The sequence below is a fragment of the Armigeres subalbatus genome, unplaced genomic scaffold, assembly GCF_024139115.2.
Source record: "Armigeres subalbatus isolate Guangzhou_Male unplaced genomic scaffold, GZ_Asu_2 Contig245, whole genome shotgun sequence".
NCBI classification, from domain to species: domain Eukaryota; kingdom Metazoa; phylum Arthropoda; class Insecta; order Diptera; family Culicidae; genus Armigeres; species Armigeres subalbatus.
Window position 1 is genome coordinate 151,047 of NW_026942982.1, and position 19,734 is coordinate 170,780.

A 19,734-nucleotide genomic window follows, 5' to 3' on the forward strand; every position below is an offset into this window, starting at 1 on the left:
AGGATACTTTCAAGTATCCATAAAATAGTATAACATAATATTATAATAGTAGTTTGTGCAACTAGTTGCAAATTACGTGACACAAAGAATACACTATTTGAACACTCACCCAAGCCAATTTAGCTGAATGTTGTCATGTAACTATTGTTTTAATGCTGGTTTTCCATTATAGCACCCAAATGAGTGCTTTAATGGATTTTATGCAACCCATTTGAGTTGCATAATGTTCATTAAAGCACCCATGTCATTGCATGGAAAAGTAGGCCGTTTTATCACTCAAACGCGAACTGCAAACCAGGTAGGTATTATGATCAGGAATTGCAAAAAATTATTTTTCAAAACACTGCTATAGTATATTTTTTTATACGCTATTAAATTTTATTTCCTCGATTCGCCCCTGCGCGCATGCTGGAGCTTTTATATTATTTTGTTTTGTTTACATCGAATCTGAAGGCTCTGATGTTGAAGCTGTTTGTTCATTCATTTTCATCTTTCATTCTGCGATTTTACGGTGCTTTACACTCTCAGCTTCACACCAACATAACGGTTGTAGTTGTAAACAAATACGTTCGGTACCGTTGTTTGCGATCGTAGCGAGAGTCGAGTGTTTTCCGTATTATTCAATGTGTTGGTGGCTGCATGCGGTACGTGACTTCAAGTTCAGTGTGTTATCTTGTTTGCGTGTTTGCTAGGCGTGGTGGTGTGGTTTTTCGGTTCTCTATTTCAATCAGCGGTATTTTTTTCCGGCGACTTTCCAACAACCATCGTGCGACTATCAAGTGTCAGTTCCTATCCTTGCCTTGGTAGTGGTCTCTCTCAGCAGCGGTGAGCAGACCGTCCGGCGAAATTGTGTTAATTATTAGTAATTCATATTTGTCCGTTTTCGGGTGAAAAGTTAGTCAGCGGTCGGGTACAACAGTTGCCAGGCAAAACACTTCTATACCATTGAAAACGGAACGCTGCTTCAATATTATCCGTCGCGGTGGTCTAATACTTTTTACGGTTTCCCGAAGGCTGTGAGTCGTTCCTAAAAGAATCAAGTGACCACGAAAATGGGTCAGCACGTGTCCCGGACGGACTTCGAGTGGACTTACACCGAGGAACCGCACGCCAGTCGACGAAAAATAATCCTGCAAAAGTACCCACAAATCAAAAAGCTTTTTGGATATGATCCGCGATTCAAGTGGGTGGCTAGTGGCATGGTTCTGGCTCAGTTTGCAATGTTGTTTGTGGTGAAGGATCAGTCGTGGAAGATGATTATGCTGCTGGCATATTGCGTCGGAGGAGTGATAAATCATTCGCTTGCACTGGCCTGCCATGAGATTGCTCACAATTTAGCATTCGGACATGCGAGGCCCATGGCAAACCGACTGTTTGGATTTTTCTGCAATCTCCCGATCGGCCTGCCCATGTCGATTAGTTTCAAGAAGTATCATCTGGAACACCATCGGTATCAGGGGGACGAAGTGATCGACACGGATTTGCCGACTCTGCTGGAGGCGAAACTCTTTTGCAATACATTAGGAAAGCTCCTTTGGGTTATCATGCAGCCACTATTCTACATGTTCCGGCCGCTGATTGTCAACCCGAAACCACCGCAAAAGCTGGAGATTGTGAATGCTATCATACAGTTGATATTCAACGCTATAGTGGTTTACTTCTTCGGTTGGAAGGTGATGGTGTATCTGGTGGTGGGTTCGCTGATGGCTATGGGTCTACATCCGGTTGCGGGACACTTCATTTCCGAGCACTACATGTTTGCCAAGGGATTCGAAACCTATTCCTATTATGGACCACTGAACTGGATTACGTTCAACGTGGGTTACCACAACGAGCATCACGACTTCCCGGCCGTTCCAGGTCGGTATCTGCCGGAAGTGAAACGAATCGCGCCAGAGTTTTACGATACTATCCCTCAGCACGATTCGTGGAGTAGAGTGCTGTACGACTTCGTCACCGATCCCGCCATAGGACCGTACGCGCGAATCAAGAGAAAGGCGAGGGGACTGGATTCCTAGACGCGCCTGCCGAAGCTTTGACGGGGTAAGTCTATCTTAGTGATAAGGCAAATATCATACATCATACTATTAAGCATTGCCGTGATTTTTTTTTATTGTTTTCGGGCTTTGCAAGTCGATAATGTGCTGCCAATACTAGAAGATTCAATTGATGTCATTGGAAAATTAAAGATAACCTTTTTCTGCAAAAAAAGCGACTTAATCACCTTATATATGTCCTGTTCTTTCTTAACATTATTTAATTAAACACCGTGAAGGGCGATTCATTGAACAAGTCCCCTTCCCTACGTATAAGAATAATATATATAATAGCCCTGTTTGTCTGTCCGGTGACTAGCCAACCAGACGCAGCACGCGGGGAAATTCTCACAAAAAATAAAAGATTTGACACATCAATTCTTTTTAACTATCAGATGCAGAAAACAAAACCAGTGACAACCTTAGATAACCAGACACAGCATTTGATGAAAAAATCACAGACAACAGACATTGAAAATTTTGATTTTTTTTAAATGCATGAATTATTAATGAACCGTTTATATTTAAAAACAACACTTGCCACGGGCGCTTTTGCGTCTACAAATAAACTAGTGTAGAATGTTTTGTTAGAAAAAAATCATAATGAACACAAAGCCTTTCGATGTGTTTCGTCATACCAGAAAAATAAAAGGATGATAAAAGCCTATCTTTTCTGGTTGGTGGGTTCATACTGGCTATGGCTCCAAATATACAGATTTTTGCTTTGGGCATAAACGATTTTTAAATCAGTTTGAAGCAGTTTATAAACAAACAGAGTAAGTTCTCGGACAATTTGACTTTGTCAGATTTATTAGTTTAAGAACTACAATAGCATTCTTTGAAATCGATAATGTTAATGTTAGTTTATAAACTCATGTACGCCCGGATTGCAAACCACTCCAGGTGTTATCATGTGATTCACTGTTTGGACAAGATTCAGTCGTCTAGTCGTCGGCAAAAGTGTGCGGGTGATGAAGTATAAGTGTTTGTTCTGCCATGTCGTGTAATATTCCCAATGATATTCACAAATGACTGCAACGACCATTGGGACGGTTATCTTTTCTGCACGCTTTTGGTAGCTGGAGTTGCCGATCTGTACATGTAGGCATAAATAGCTTATTTGACAGAGTAGATAATTCTGCATTCAAAGTGCCATTCTGATTAATTGTAGCTACTCACGGAACGACGATACACTTATTATATTTAATGAGACGTTGTAGGCTGTAATATTTCAGTTTGCTTTTATTTTGAACATGTTTATGACAAAGAGATTGTCTTCACTGTTGTAGGGAACACCTGCAGGTTTGGGCAATAAATCCGCGCAACAAGCGATTTTCCTAACTCGATTACATTAGATTATGGTCTTCTACTGTGTATGTATTTAAAAGGTATGCCTTAATCGTTGTCTTGAACAATTATCAGTTAGATGTAGATGTGCGGAAGAAATACAATCAATATCAATGTCAGTTTCATAACAAACTATGATTCATCATTTGAAAACAATACGATTTATATCTTATCATGTTAGTTGCAGATGATATTTAACGAAATCCCCTATAGGTAGGAACAATGACAAATCTCTAAGGTTGTAAGGTTGTTTTTTTCTTGGACTTTTTTCAGAGACAATTACATTGATTTCGGACCATTTCTTTTGTTTTCTTTAACGACTCTGCATTACAACCAATGATGAGAAATGTCAAGAAAATTTCAAGGGATCTGCTATTATGTACTGATATGCTTATAACTTTTTTTTTTTCAAAAGTTATTTATAATTCGGATATTTTGGTTAACATGTGATGTTTAAAGTGGTCCCCAGGATGCTTACTATGAAGGGCCGCAAAGACGTTTTAAGCTGTTGAAGCGGGCCGCAGTATATTTGCAAGATTTGTAGCGGACTTGACATAAGAAAATGTTTTTTCGCCATATATAGCATCTTGTCGGCTCAGTTGACAGAAAATATTCTATGCTTTAAAAAAAAATCATGTGGCAACTAATTCTGTAATTTTGATCTCATGTTTTTCATACTTGTTGTTCGTAGCAAATAACAAAGGAATTCTTAAAAACACACTAACACACTCGATGTTCGAAGCAAAATTCGTTTGAGTTTCTAAACAGAATCCGTCTAGAATTCTGAACAGAATCCGTTTGGGATTCTAAACATAATCCGTTTGAGATTCTAAAAAAAAAAATCGTTCGTGAATCTGAACAGAATCCGATCAGAATTTTAAACAGAATCAGTTTGGAATTCTATTCGCGTTTCTGAACAGAATTCTGGTCGAAATTCGGGGCAGTATCTTTCGGAATTTGTATGAGATTTTCAATAGAGTCGGCTTAGAATTCTGTTTGAGATTCTGAACAGAATCTGTTTGCGATTCTAAAAAGAATTCGAATGATGTTCTGAACAGAAACCATTTCTGATAGTCTGGAGTTACTGATAATCCACTGAATTTCAGTTCAATTTATCCAAAACCTAACTTATTTTCAGAAATTAAAACATTCTTATTACGGAGCAGTGTATTACAACATTATTTTTACCAGTAGTTCAATATTTAGTTCCTTTAAATCTGAAATAAAATACAAATTTGCTATTATCATAACCCGGGTCAATAACATCGAAGTATATTTGCTGTCGACCTGCATATCATCCATGTATGAAGTTATGAATTTTATGAACCGTAATGATAAAACTAATCTAAATTCATAAATCTTGCTTCAACCTTACATCACTGAACTTGACAGGTTCCCGAATACCCCGAGTTATTGGAGTATTATAAAAATCATAAGGGTTGTGTACAAGACACGACCGCCCGACGTAAACTACATAAAACAGTTTGATGAAGTGAAGAATCAAGTGCCAGTGCAAGAATACATATTTGCAGCAGCTCTCTACAATACGCGCTCGTTATTCTGCTACGAACGGCAACGTAATTCTGCTACGACGTCGTACTTTGAACAAATTCGTATCGCCTCAATCTTCCTATGTTTAAAATGGTGTCCATGAGAAGAATCGATTAATTCCCAATAATGCATATTTCGAATCACTAACGACCACACGACCCACGCCATAGGCTGGAATAACAAAACCAAATAAGAATCTTGAAAGAATTAAACTTGACTGCCACTGAAGCCATCCATGCGAATACATATTTGTAGCATCTCCCTCCGACGCGCGCTCGTGATTCTGCTACGGATGCCAGGCAACTTTATGGCGTCTCCAAGCGGTTAATTTGCACTTTGAATAAAGTTCGCCTCGCCTCAATCTTCCTTTGTATAGAATGGAAGCCCTGAGAAGAACCGATTTTCCAATATCCCATATGTATTTGGAATAAAATTTGCTCAGCAACTCCGCCGATGTAGAGATGTCGTAAAATCTCGATTAATCGATTAGTAACTAATCGATTACTCTCGATTCTTGACGATTATTGAATCGATTCATCGTTGAGTAGTAATCGAATCAAAATTAATCGATTATCATAACGATGAATCGATTAATTGAAGTAATCGAAATCTAATAGTTGTCGTAAAATCCCGATTAATCGATTACTCTCGATTCTTGACGATTATCGAATCGATTAATCGTTGAAAGTAATCGATTTAAAAAGTTATCGATTATCACAACAAATTAATCGATTTGATCGAAGTAATCGATTAATTTGCGACATCTCTACCGATGCTGGGACCGCTCTCCGCGATATTTCAAATTAAATGCCACGCGCGCGGGGAAAAGCAGTTTTCTTATAATCAATAAAGATGGCCCATTAGTCCCGCCTCTTTGTTGTCCGGTATGACTGCAAATATTGTGTACCCGTCACACACTTACTAAAGGGGCGTGACTACAGGTTTAACTTTATTGATTACAAGAAAGCAGCTTTTCCGCGCGCGCGAGCCATTTCGTTCGAGATGTCGCGAAAAACAAATCGTAGTCCCACCATCGGCTTCGGCGGAGCTGCTACCGGAAATTTCATTCTCATCGATGGTGTGGTTTATGCGGTCGTTCGCGCTCAGATTAAATTTTCTTGTCTGAAGTACTAATGATTGGCTACCATCAGAGAAAGTAGCTCTTAAGTCACAACTTGAGGCGAGATGAATTTTGTTCAAAGTAAAACTTAATTGCTTGGTGATGGCAGATTGTTTTCCATCGGTAGCAGAATCACAAGCGCTCGTTATAAAAAGACGCTGCCGATAATTATTCGCGTGGATAGCAGTAACAATCAAGTGAAATTTCCCATCAAGATTTTAATTCTAGTAGGTAGCCTGCTACTTGTTTAAGGTTTTATTTCCATCCATGCGAATACATATTTGCAGCTTCTCCTTCTGACGCGCGCTCGGACCGGCAGTAATGCTATGATTGGTCCGCTTTCCATGAAATCCAGAATGAAAATGACGCGCGCACGCGAAACACGGGGCTTTTTATACACAGGAAAAACGAAGCAGTGGATCAAAAGGCCCGACCTTACTGCAATCTGATGTCCGTGTTGGGGATTTATGAACGGGATTGATTATTTTTGAATTTTTCACCCGGTTTGGAAAGAAATAACATTTTCAATAGTTTGCCGTTGATAATGAATAGTTTTAATACAATTAGCAAATTGGTGGAAAGTTTCCGAATCTATTAATAGCAAAATCTCGAAAATCCGTCGAAAGATAAAGTCGCCATTACCGTTTGAAATCTTACATGATTTCGTGACGGTCCCCAATTTGGAAATTTTCATTTTGCACCCTGTATCCGAGGCTTCCCCTTAAACGTAGTTAAGGCTCAAGACTCCATCACAATATTTTGAAAATTAATGACTGTATCGCTTGTTTGTAATAGTGAGGCAATTGGTACGGAAAAGTGCAGCAGCAATAGATAAATTTTGTTTACAACTGGGGTGGGTGGAAATGGGGTGTTAAAATATGCCAGCTGATGCATAATGTTGCCAGACTTGACGAAATGTTTATTCTATATCAAAACACATGTTCGCGATGTATCAATTATATGGGTATTTATCGGTTTAAAAACATTTATTCACCACTTGGAATGCAACAGAAGCTTACATAACATGTTTAAATATTTATTTCTGGTATATTTGTTCAGTCCGACAAACAACAATGACTTTTTCAATAAATAAATCTGGCAACGGAGAGGAGATGATTATTTTCTTTTGTATGCACACCTTTGTTTGCGTGCTGGCTGGCGTATACGTTGTATTGTTCGGATTGAATGAAGTTGCATCGCGTAGATTTTGTTCTCACCATTTCACTTATTGCGCTAGTGAATTTGAGTCTTCCGCATTTTATTGCATTTACAATACGGTCGTCAAATTTGTCTCTCACTTCGATTTTCGGAAAGCAGTTTTTGACAGTTTTGGACGTGAAGTAAATTAATCGGTAGTCAAGATTGAATAAAAGGTGAAACTCAGTTAGTGAATATGTTTTAGGAGTGATTAAATCAAGGAAACAGTGGAAAAAGATCAAGTGAAAAATCAAGTGCGTGTGTATGTGTTTTGCTCCGAACGTTCGGAGTTAGTATGCGTTCAAAAATACGAATGCCGGCCCAGGAAAAAGGCAGTTTTCAGCGTTTTTCAGCAATTCCTCAGTAATTGATAATTTAGATAAGTGAAAAATTAATATGAAAATGCAATGAATATGCTATGATGGAGGTAAGTCGGCAAATAGCCCCAAAATATTGAATTTAGTTCAAAACTTTATTAGTATTAGTGCGGATTCGAATAAAATCATCGTCATTATCGAATTGATTACGGTTTATAGAGCCTTAACGTCAAAACACGTCCGTACGTGCTGCTGTCTCGAACTGGAATGGGCCACGCGCGCGCGGGAGAGCAGTTTTCTTATAATCAATAAAGATGGCTCATTAGTCCCGCCTCTTTGTTGTCCGGTATAAATGCAAATATTGTGTACCCGTCACACACTCACCAAAGGGGCGTGGCTACAGGTTCAACTTTATTGATTACAAGAAAGCAGCTCTTCCGCGCGCGCGAGCCATTTCGTTCGAGATGTCGCGGAGAGCAGACCGTGGTACCACCTTCGGCATCAGCGGAGCTCCTACCGGAAACTTTATTCCCGGCGATGGTGTGGGTCGCGCGGTCGTCGTCATTAACATTAGCAGCGCTCAGTTTAAATTTTCTTGTATGATGTAGGAGGAATGACGGCTTTGGCAGGTATTGTTCTATTATTGTCAGGGGGGTTTTTGTTGACCAAATTTTATGAAATTTGGCCACAATATTCTTTGATATGTTATGATATGGTATGATATTTGATATGAAGTACTAACGATCGGCTACCATCAATGAAAGTAGCTCTTAAGGTGACTCGAGGGGCACTACACACCGTGTTATTTTTCCTATCTTCTGTCTCTTTCTAACATTGTCACCTCGTAATTTTGGAGTGGCGTATTTCGGTTTTCAGTTGTTTGGTGTAACTGTAAATGTATCAGCATGTAGATTGCGAGTAAGCACGCGCCGGTGATACTTTTTCAAAATCATATTTGTTGTAGAAAAAAATTAAGCAATAATGATAATCAATAGTATCAGTAGAATTGGCAAATTGCTGAAGGGTTTCCGAATCGATTGATAAGCAAATGTCGAAAATAAGATAAAGACGCTATTAGCGTTTGAAATCTATCCTAATTTTTGTGACAGTCTCGAATTTGGAAATTTCCGTTTTAAACCCTGTATCTGAGTCTTCTCCTTAGACGAAGTTTATGTCAAAAAATCTGTAGCAAACATCAATACTGACGCCATACAATTTTTTTCAGTCATAATGCGAATCAATTGTTTGCATGGTCTCCTTCCGATACTTGCTTGGGATTCAACTACCGACGTTAGTGTTGCTCTTTGAATAAAGTTCATCTCGGAACCGATTTCTTTTTCAATCAACAGGAAAAATACAAAATTAGTCTCGCGGGAAAATTTCATGTTGTGCCGACAACATCCAAATCGTTGCAAACGCCACATTAGTGAATAAATTGCTGTAGCAATCTTCCGATGACAGCCTATGCTGGGACCGGCACTAATGCTATGATTCCGCTACCGATGCCAAACAATTATGCTTTGTTCTATGAAGAAAGTTCGTCTAATATCAACATTCTCAAACACTAAAATCATACAACTCCGAATCACGCTAGAAAATTTCACCGAAGAATTTTCCAGTTCCTAACGGTTGCACTTTAGGAAAATTATTTCAACTTAACCTTCCTCCCAAATATAATGATGGTCCTGAAAAGAATCGATTAATTGCCACTTATGTGCCTTATCAGCAGCCACTGGGCTGCGCGACCGCCATCCGATGATTCGGCTCAACGAACGCCGTCGATTGCCAGATCCGCCGAAGATGGGACACGGATGAAAATGGTGTGCTGCTGCTTCCACGACCGCCACCACCACCGACCGAAAAAAATTCATCCGCACCACCACACCGCTGAGACAGCCGTTGTCACTGGGACCGCTTCTGGACGCCCTGGTCCGCTCGCCGTGACATCCAGAATGAAAATGACGCGCACACGCGAAACACGGGGCTTTTTATACACAGGGAAAACGAAGCAGTGGATCAAAAGGCCCGTACCTTACAGCAATCTGATGTCCGTGTTGGGGATTTATGAACGGAATTGAATTTTTCACCCGGTTTGGAAAGAAACAACATTTTCAATAGTTTAATATTGATAATCAATAGTATCAATAGAATTGGCAAATTGCTGGAGAGTTTCTGAATCGATTCATAAGCAAATGTCGAAAATCCATCGAAAGATAAAGACGCTATTAGCGTTTGAAATCTATCCTAATTTCGTGACGGTCTCGAATTTGGAAATTTCGGTTTTACACCCTGTATCTGAGTCTTCCCCTTAGACGTAGTTTACGTCAAAAGCTTTTTCTATCATATAATGCTTATCAATGGGCCACACGTAGTGTATTCTCAAAAAACCTTCGCGGGTCGCAGGAAAAGGCTTGGAGGGCCACATGCGGCCCGCGGGCCGCACTTTGGTGATCACTGGTCCCTTTCAGGCCCAAATTTTTCCAAGCAATACCATACAGTAAATTTGATGTATTCCGTTTGTTTTGGTGCTCAATAATGTAGAAACGGCTAAATATGTTGAAAAATATTTTTTTAGGATGTGCTAGGTCATCCAAATTGTCCTTGAGTTCAGAACATGGAATCTACTTTTGAATCAGATGCATTTTTTGTAATACAAAGATGCGATATGAAGTTAACTATATACATCTTGCCTTCTGAAAACCCAATAGACATCGTAAGATAGTTTTGAGATATTTTGGGTCATCCAAATTGTCCTTGAGTTCAGGACTTCGAATCTACTCTTGAATCAGATGCATTTTTTGTAATACAAAGATGCGATATGAAGTCAACTATATACATCTTGCCTTCTGAAAACCCAAATTTAAATTTATTTTCAGTTCATCAATCTTACCAGAATACCCGATACACATACTGATCATTGTATCGTTCAGGACGCTTGATGGTATTTCGTAGATGTAGTAAATAGAGCAATAATCCCTAATAGCAATGTTAACTTACCTGTAAATAGCTGTAAATATAAGTAATGAAAAAAAAAAGGAAAATAAAAAGATAAAAAAAAACAACAAACCACAGTTATTCGGGTAAGTTAACATTGCTATTAGGGATTATTGCTCTATGTACTACACATATCACAACTTGGAATGCCGATTAAATCTGTTTTACAAGCATAGGTCCTAAGCTAAGAGCTCGAAGTTAATCTGGAAGACCCAGATCATCTCGTAACCATTTTATGATGTCTGTCCCAATTTATTACCCATCGCCACTTAGTATAGTAACCTGTTGTTGCAACTGTAGATCCCAAGTTCCAAACTCAAGGGAATTTTGAAAGACATAGAACATCTCAAAACCATTGTATGATGTATTTGACCTTCCAGAAGGTGAAACAAGTTTAGTTGATTTTATATCACAACTTATAATAGCGAAAAAATCCGTAGTCACAACTGTGAATCTCATGTTTTGAACTCAAGGATATCTTAGATGACCCAGAACAATTCGCAGCCATGTTATGATGATATCTGTTGACCTTACAGCAGATAAAATTGGTAAAATGATTACACATCACAACTCAGTATAGCGACATACCCACCTGGTACAACTGTAGATTTTAAGTTCAGAATTCAAGGACAGTTTGGATGACCCAGAATATCTCAAAACTCTCTTACGATATCCCTTGGCCTCCCAGGAGGAGTAATTAATATAATTGAAAGCATATTGAAGCTTGAGTACTGAAAAAAGATATTCTTGCAACTGTAGGTCTTAAGTTCAGAACTCAAGAACAGTTTGGATGACCAGAATATATCAAAACTATCTTACGATATCCGTTGACCTCTCAAGAGGTCTTCTTTTTCTTCTTATTGGCATTACATCCCCACATTGGGACAGAGCTGCCTTGCTGCTTAGTGTTCATTAAGCACTTCCACAGTTGTTAACTGCGAGGTTTCTTAGCCAAGTTACCATTTTTGCATTCGTATATCATGAGGTTAACATGATGATACTTTTATGCCCAGGGAAGTCGAGACAATTTCCAATCCGAAAATTGTCTAGACTGGTACCGGGAATCGAACCCAGCCACCCTCAGCCTGGTCTTGCTTTGTAGCCGCGCGTTTTACCGCACGGCTAAGGAGGACACCTCCCAAGAGGTGTAATGGATATAAGTGAATGCCTATTGAAGCTTTGACTACTGAAAAAAGATTTTCTTCCAGCTGTAGATCTCAAGTCCCGAACTCAAGGACAGTTTGGATGACCCAGAATATCTCTAAACTGTCTTACGATATCCGTTGACCTCCCAAGAGGTGTAATGGATATAAATGAATGCCTATTGAAGCTTTGAGTACTGAAAGTAGATCTCAGGTCCCGAACTCCAGGACAGTTTGGATGACCCAGAATACTCCAGAAACACATTGCGGTGTTTTACCACCTTCTATAACATCTAACTCGAATACTCGAATAAACAAAGAGTAACAAAAAACACTTTTTTGCAATTGTAGATTTCAAGTCCTGAGCTCAAGGATAACTTGGATGGTCTAGGACGTCCAAGGAAGATGAAAAGATAGTTTATTGTGTATCACTGTGTCTCTACGGATACGTTCTAAACAAAATCTTTTTTTGAAACAGTAAAATCCGCTGCCAATATACTTTATATTGTTTTGTTCATAACTTCACCAAGTTCATGACGTTCTTGGCTGCCGTAAGGCCGTTTTTGACCATGCCTGATATTTTTCTCTAATAGGGGAGTTAATTTCAAGCAATTTTGCTGAAGAGAGCGTTCACTTTTATCCATCGTGCGATTTTATACATCAATTTTTCTGTTGGGGTCATATATGACCCCGTGGGCCTGAAAGGGTTGAAGGATCCTAGAACTTTGTCAAGCAGATCATTGTTCTAAATACAAAGTGTGAGGCATGAGAACTAAATTTAAAAAAATGTCACGGAATGTTATGACATTATTTTATAACTAATTTGGCTCTCACGCCGACAATTTTAGATTCAGAGCAATGACCTACCGTGATGTGCCCTAATTTCGCGCGCGCCCTAACTTCGCGCATTATAAAATCATTTATTTTTTTCTATTTTTAGGTACCAGTCAAAATTGAAAAATCTGGAGGATTACAAAATATCATTGTTGTTGAATGTTTTTCACGAAAAAATTTGAAAAACAAACTTGGTTAAGTACACCAAATAAAATTATTTCAATTTGATCCTCCCATTGACCGCCATATTTGCTTGTGCTTAGCACAGCGACGAAGAACATGACCCAAGTAAACAAATGATTTTACTGTACAAAACTGGCTACTTTTTGGAAATATTTGTATCCATTATACTCTGTTGGATATGTTTGATATGATGTAAAATTTTATGTATTTTGTGTTTATTTAGACTTTCGCTTTGTGAGCGAAATTAGGTATATGAGAGTAATTATGGTGCCTAATTTCGTTTATTGTTGTTGCGTAGTTTCATTTGCAACATTCTAATAAAACAAAAGCAATATAATACACAGGACAGGACACAGGACAGGACAGACACACTGAATAGAACCCAAAAAGTTCATTCCCATACGCTTTTTATCTAATTTTCAGGCGGATAACCACCAACATCGACTAATGTTGACTTGAAAAATCTTATAGATCAGTGCCTGCAATAGCTACCAAATCCGATGTGTAAAATGATGCTAAAATGTGCAGTGTGTAAAATGATGCTAAACTTAAGATAAAACTACAGCAGCTTTTTCGATAATGTATATAATATTGAAGATGTCTTGAATAAAACACATATTTGAAGATGTCCTATGTAAGAGATAGCGGAATTTAAGACTTTCTTTCATGACGTCTCGAAAATTGAAACTTTTTTTATACACCAGCTAAACATTGCTCATACAATGCCTTTTTTCTTAAAATATGGTTTATATTTCAGAAGCAAACGATCTTTTAGGAATTATGACTTGTGTCAACTAAAATGCATGAAGTAAAATCTAAGCAAAGCTCCAGGGTCGAAATATAGGCACATACCATTTCGACTAAAGAATGGGTCACTGACGGCTGTCTGATACCGTTATCTGCATATTTTGAACAATGGATGCATGCTTCTATTGGTTAATTGATTATATTTCATCAAACCAATAACGATATTCAATTCCAAACATGAGCGAAGTTAGGAACACTTTTGCGCGAAATTAGGAACTATCCTATTTTCTTGCGCGAAATAAGGAGCATACAACGGTCTCGGATTCATACTCCAATTTTTTTTTAAATAGCAGCAAAATTTGCAAGTAACATTTTTTTGAGAACCTAGAATCCTTCTACTACGTGATGCAGTAGCAAATGTTCTCAAATGGCAACTACATGTTTTTTAATGAACGTTTTAACTTTGTCAGATCTCAAGTGCGCGAAATTAGGGTACTTCACGGTATTAGAAAATCCTTTAAGAACCACATGTTTATATAAATAGGGGAACAGACGGCTTTGGCAGGTTTTGTTCTATTATTGGCAGGGGGTTTTTGTCGACCGAATTTTATGAAATTTGGCCACAATATTTTTTGATATGCAAAGAATGTTTGGGCCAAATTTGAGCATAATCAGTCATAAAAAACCCCGCTGCCTATAATAGAACAAAACCTGCCAAAGCCGTCATTACCCCTACCACAACTGTAAATAACTTGTGAAAAAAGTTGATAGAAAATTAGTCTCATGACATCGAAATGACATTTCCCATTTACTGATTACAACTGGAACTTGACTTGCTTTTGAACTTAGTGTTTCATTAGCATTTCTACATGAGTATCTACATATAGGGGTGATCGAGCAATATGGGCCACCTAAGGAAATCGTTCCGAAAAGCGCTGAAAAGCTTGAAATGAATTCTAATGTAGTTGACTTGTACTAGGGAGTGTAACCTTTCATATTATGTCGATGAATGATGAAAAATGCGTTTGGAAATTGTTGAAATGCAGTTTTAAAAATGTATTGATTTTTATGTGTGTTCCCGACTATACGGGGCAATATAAGCCACCATTTGGGGCAGTATGGGCCACCCATCCAAAACTTTTTTGTGGGAGTGAAAAATGTAATAATATGGAAGAATATGATATTCCTGCAACAATTTAGAGTATTCCATATCAAATAAAATTGTTAAACCCCACCACAGCGGACCGAACCGATTTGCCACTCTGCACCGTTTGAACGGTCACATTTCATTTTTTTTTCTGTTCCGATCGCAGTAATGCGATGTTGTCATTTCTCCGTCAAGAATCTAACATGGATGATAATATTCTTGTATTTGGCTCCTGAAATTTGAACTTGTTCGCATATTAAGGTCTGATACCTTACTCTGTGCATGTATGCCCATATTGCCCCATAGATACATGGTTTTGGAAAAAAAGTTTTATGATAAATTCAGATTTGTATCAGTACAAACATGTGTGCACAATATTCAATTATCATAGATCTTTTGATTGTGATGCATGTTTGACCTGTTTTTTAATCAGTTTTGTGTATTTGTATTGTGTTATTTATAAACTTCAAATCTTATAATCATTTTGCCTATGCAGAGGAAATTTACATTTTCAAGTATATTTTCATGTTCGAATTGAATTTTAATGCGGTTTTTATGTTGAGGCACAGAGCAAGCTTCTGCATATCAAATCAGTGTCGATGATTCATATACTCTTCCTTTATGTTACCCAGTGGAAAAAATATTGAAATTATTGAGATTCGTTTTAGTAGAACCCTTATTGCAAGAAAAGTGAAAAACGCACTCTTACCCCACCGGTGGGGTAAAAGTGCGCATCGGGTGGGGTAAGAGTACGCATTTATCCAATCATGTGCTTTAAGTATATATTAACACAAATAAGAGTTAATAACATTTAATTGATGATTAATAAGCATATATTAAGGAATGTTTAAAGATTACGTAACTCTTAAAGGGGGAGGGGGTCCGAAAAATGTGCACTTTCATACGAAAAACCATTGTTTTTTATATGTACAAAAAACTACAGAGGTAAAAATATATATCAGGTTTCGCGTGGCGTATACAAAGGCATTTTCCTTAAAGAAAGTCCACCAAACACGTAACATAAAATTTGGCTATTTCATCACCCCTCCCCCCTATCTACACGGTTTGTATGAATCTTCTAAAAATTATATGGATCTCCACACATCTCGCAACCCCTCCCAGCTAAACGTTGCGTAATTTATGAATGTTTCTTTTGATTAAATGAAATTATCATTTTGATGAAATTATGTTTTCGTACTATGTTTAGTTGTACAACAAGTCATAATACAATTTCATTATTTTGCTTCAGTGCTTTGTTCGCTAAGTCCTTTCTAACACCGAATTACTTCAACTTATCCTAAAAATTTGTGATAATTTCGAATTCTGTCCCTTTTTTCTTGGTTGTGGATCTTTACGCTTTGAAAGAAGTCTTATTTCGGCCGGAGATACGGGTTTGACATCATAACTTGAAGATTCATATGCGTACTCTTGCCCCACCGGTTCCTGCGTACTTTTACCCCACAGTCCCAAAAATTATTCAAGTAATGGTTTTGACTTCTTGGAAAACCAACCGGATTGGTGTTCTGTACCATAAAGGTTATAGGTTATCGAATAGGCTATCGAAATGGTATAATGTTCACGTTTATATGTTAATGAAATACTAGTTGCGGAAATCCAATTATTTTTAGCGAAATGTCCAAAAAGTTATCTAGCTCCATATCTCCCTTGTTGTTTATTCAAATCGTTTACAATTACACATGATAATAGTGATGCAGTGCTGCTAGTTTATCTTTTTTTATTACTTCAAAAAATCGAAAACGTACTCTTACCCCACGCGCACTCTTGCCCCACTCTACTCTACGGAATAAAGAAAAGCAAATGGCGTTAAACCACGCGTATAATTGAAAATGTTCACAATTTTAAATATGGTTCTAAATTTGCTGCTATGAAGTTAGAGGCACAACAATCGCTCTGGCCAGTAGCGACTGTCTGCAGCTCAAGTTTTATTTTCGGAGTCTTACCAATCTCCAAACCAACTCTGCATAAAACTTACAATATGCTCACTCTGGAAACGACGCTTCCGTTTGAGACGTTCTTTATTTATATATTCACGCACTTCGCGACAATCTTCTTCTATATCATCAATCACGGATCCACGATTTCCTCGTCGCCACTTAAAATGTTCTTAAACTTGGTAGATATTTGAATAGATTTCTTTCTTATAACTTTAAACACTAAGTTGTCTCCGTCACAATCCACGGCTCAACTTCGAATGAGCAGTTTATTCGATTTGATATATTTCAATCATACAGAACAGCGTATTAATAAGTATTGGTAAGTATATACATAATTTGATTTAATACTATCGAGATGATAGGGATGCTACATGACTATGCTATACCTTTGCTCGTAAGGCTTACTGGAAATCCTCAATCATTTACATTGGCATAATCTTTGTTATACGCAAATTTGTCCCGTGTTTACTGGGATTCCTATATCCAACATATATGTACATGCGACCGATACTGTTAGTTTTCGTGATCGTCATGTAAAAGCGAAAACAGTTACATTGTCATTTTCAGGAGACAAAATCAAAATGTAGCGAGCTCCATGTCACCTGTCATATCACATGCAGTCATGATGAGAATGTTGCTTTGTCGCGTGACCTCTCTAAATAAAAATGAAAATCTCTCCCTTCCATCTAGTTAAGGAGATTAAAATTTTATTTGCGGTTTATAATTTCCTAGATTTCATTGGCAAATGAGCTACAATGACCTACTGTACTTCCTTCATACGCATATTTGTCCCATGTTTGCTGGAATTACCTATGTACATGAGACAGTTATGCGTATATCGGCAGTGTAGTAAGCCTTTGAACAAATTCCTTCAAAAATTCATAAAAAAAAGTCATGACAAAATCTGTAGCATAACTTTAAAACAAATGTGTAGATATTCTTACGGCAGAGTTGCTGCCGCAAACATTATTCGTTAATAAAATTCAATTCGAACGAAACACCAACTCGTACCTAATTTACATTCATGACCTGTGCTTATTGTCCGGTCGGCGAAAGTATCTGTCCGCTTCATACCGGTACTAGAGATCATATATTCAAAGTTATGCTAATGCAACCAACTTGAGCCAGTCGAACTCTGCCGACATCTGAGTCAATTGAGCATTTATCGTGCTTGAAAATTAAAATAAGTAAAATAAAACTATTTCAATCTAATAAAATTATTTGAAATTTAATAACAATTTAAATCTAATCAATAAATAAAAAACTCTGATTAATATTTGTAGCAGTTGTGGTGTACTTGTGCCACGAAAGAAAATAAAGGGCAAAGATGTTGTCCAACTTAAATTTATTTAAAAAAAAAATGTACCGAGTTAACTATTGTTGGCGTAGCACCAACTTAGAGTTCGGAAGTCAATTTCAACCGAGTTCGGTTATATATTTTAAGTGTGTGGATATGAACGTATATGTATGTTGAAAAAATAGTTTGTCGTACGGCCGAACACCTTTATAGTCTCTTTAAAATGTGCCCTGTTGGTTACTATCAACTCCCCCAAAGCCAACATTTTGTGATCCCGCAGGTGCAGATTTTCTATACAGGCACCCAGATTCGTCTCAGTTCCGCATTGGAAGTGTCTAACTGTTCCCCTAAAATCTCATTTTCACATTATATGAAAAAAATGGTTATTTTGGGATACTTGGGTCATTCAAAGTCAGAACTGATGTCGGGTTGCATTCAGGTCTAAGGTAGCTAATGCCAAGTAAGATATTGGTATTGTCGATCTAAGCTTCAAATGTGTACCGGAATGTTTTAAATTAATCTTAGAGGAAATTTCTAGTCGATTTTGGGTGAAAAATTCCCGTAGACGTTTCCAAATGAATTTCACGAGGAATTTCGGAATCAGTTCTTGAAAAATATGGAGGAATTTGAAAAAAAAAAACTAAAGGAATTTTCGAAACGAATTCATTAATGAATTTTTGAAGAAATTTCTTAAGGAATATTCGAAGGAGTTCCTGAACGCATTCCGAAAAGAATTCCCAACGAAGTTTTTATAGATTTCTCCAGAACTTGCTTCGGAAATTCCTGCTAGAACTACTTCGAGAATTCCATCTGGAATTGCTCCAGAAATTCCTTCGAAAATATACTCATGGTCGTTATTCTTTGGGAAATTTCACCATAAATTCAATTTAAAATATATATATTTTTTTAAATCTACCAAAAATTCCTTTTTAGATTGCTCCAGAAGTTTCCTCGAAAATTCCTGGAGGGATTTCTTCAAAGCATCCTTTAGAAATATATTCAGTAATTCTTTCAAGAATTTCTTCGAAATTTCCTTCCACAATGAACTTCTTCGAGAATTTCTTTAGGAAAATCATAGGACCTATGGAAATTCCTGCAAGAATTCCTCTAACCAGAACTTTCTTCCAAAGTTTTAGAACACAATTCTAGGAAATTCCTGAGGATTTCTCCAAGAACTCCTCTGGATATTGCTTCAAGATTTCCTTCAGAAATTACTCCGGATTTTCCTTCGAAAATTGAAAGAAGGAATTATAAGAACTACTTCAGGAAGTCTTTCGGAAATTAGCCAAATCATTAATTTACAGGGTGTTTAATAAGTTCGAATACAAATGTTTGATCATTGTGTTTGTATGCCCAATGTACATATTCTGTATTAGTATTGGTCTCAGCTTTAGCTGCATATATACACTAACGGATGTGTGTGGTGTTGACATTCTGTCACTTGTTGTTTGTTTATTAGGCGCGTTGAAAGAGTATTGGGGCATCGTAAATAGCCGTTTTTGAAGGTCAAAATCATTGCGGCGTACTACAAAACTAAGGTTTTTGGGACGTTTTATACCCCCCAGTGGCCCGGTGCTAATACGGATATGAGTCCTACGTGTTCCAATAGGACGATACCCTTTTATACACGGAAAATGCGATTTAAGCCTAATATGGAGACAATTGGGTTTTTTTAGGGGTATTGAGATTATTACAATTCTTGAATCTATTATAAAAACTGAGCCTAAATCCAAAATTTCATGAACTTTGGTGCACGGGAACTATTTTAAATCAATTTCGAAAAACCTAATAATTTCGCGTATTGAACACCCCTACCTTAATTTTACCATGGACCGAGCTGTCAACCTGTGAGCTAACTGCCAAGCAG

General features: G+C 37.6%; 1 protein-coding gene across 1 annotated transcript in view; it reads left to right on the top strand.

Moving 5' to 3' along the window:
• The first annotated feature begins 659 nt into the window (after nucleotides 1–659).
• LOC134203816 (sphingolipid delta(4)-desaturase DES1-like) overlaps nucleotides 660–19,734 on the top strand; it is a 30,203-nt gene continuing 11,128 nt past the window's right edge. Inside the window, exon 1 of the mRNA XM_062678663.1 lies at nucleotides 660–2,043. Coding sequence (XP_062534647.1) covers nucleotides 1,053–2,018 — 966 coding nt within the window. The 5' untranslated portion in view covers nucleotides 660–1,052 and the 3' untranslated portion in view covers nucleotides 2,019–2,043. The remainder of the gene's footprint in view (nucleotides 2,044–19,734) is intronic.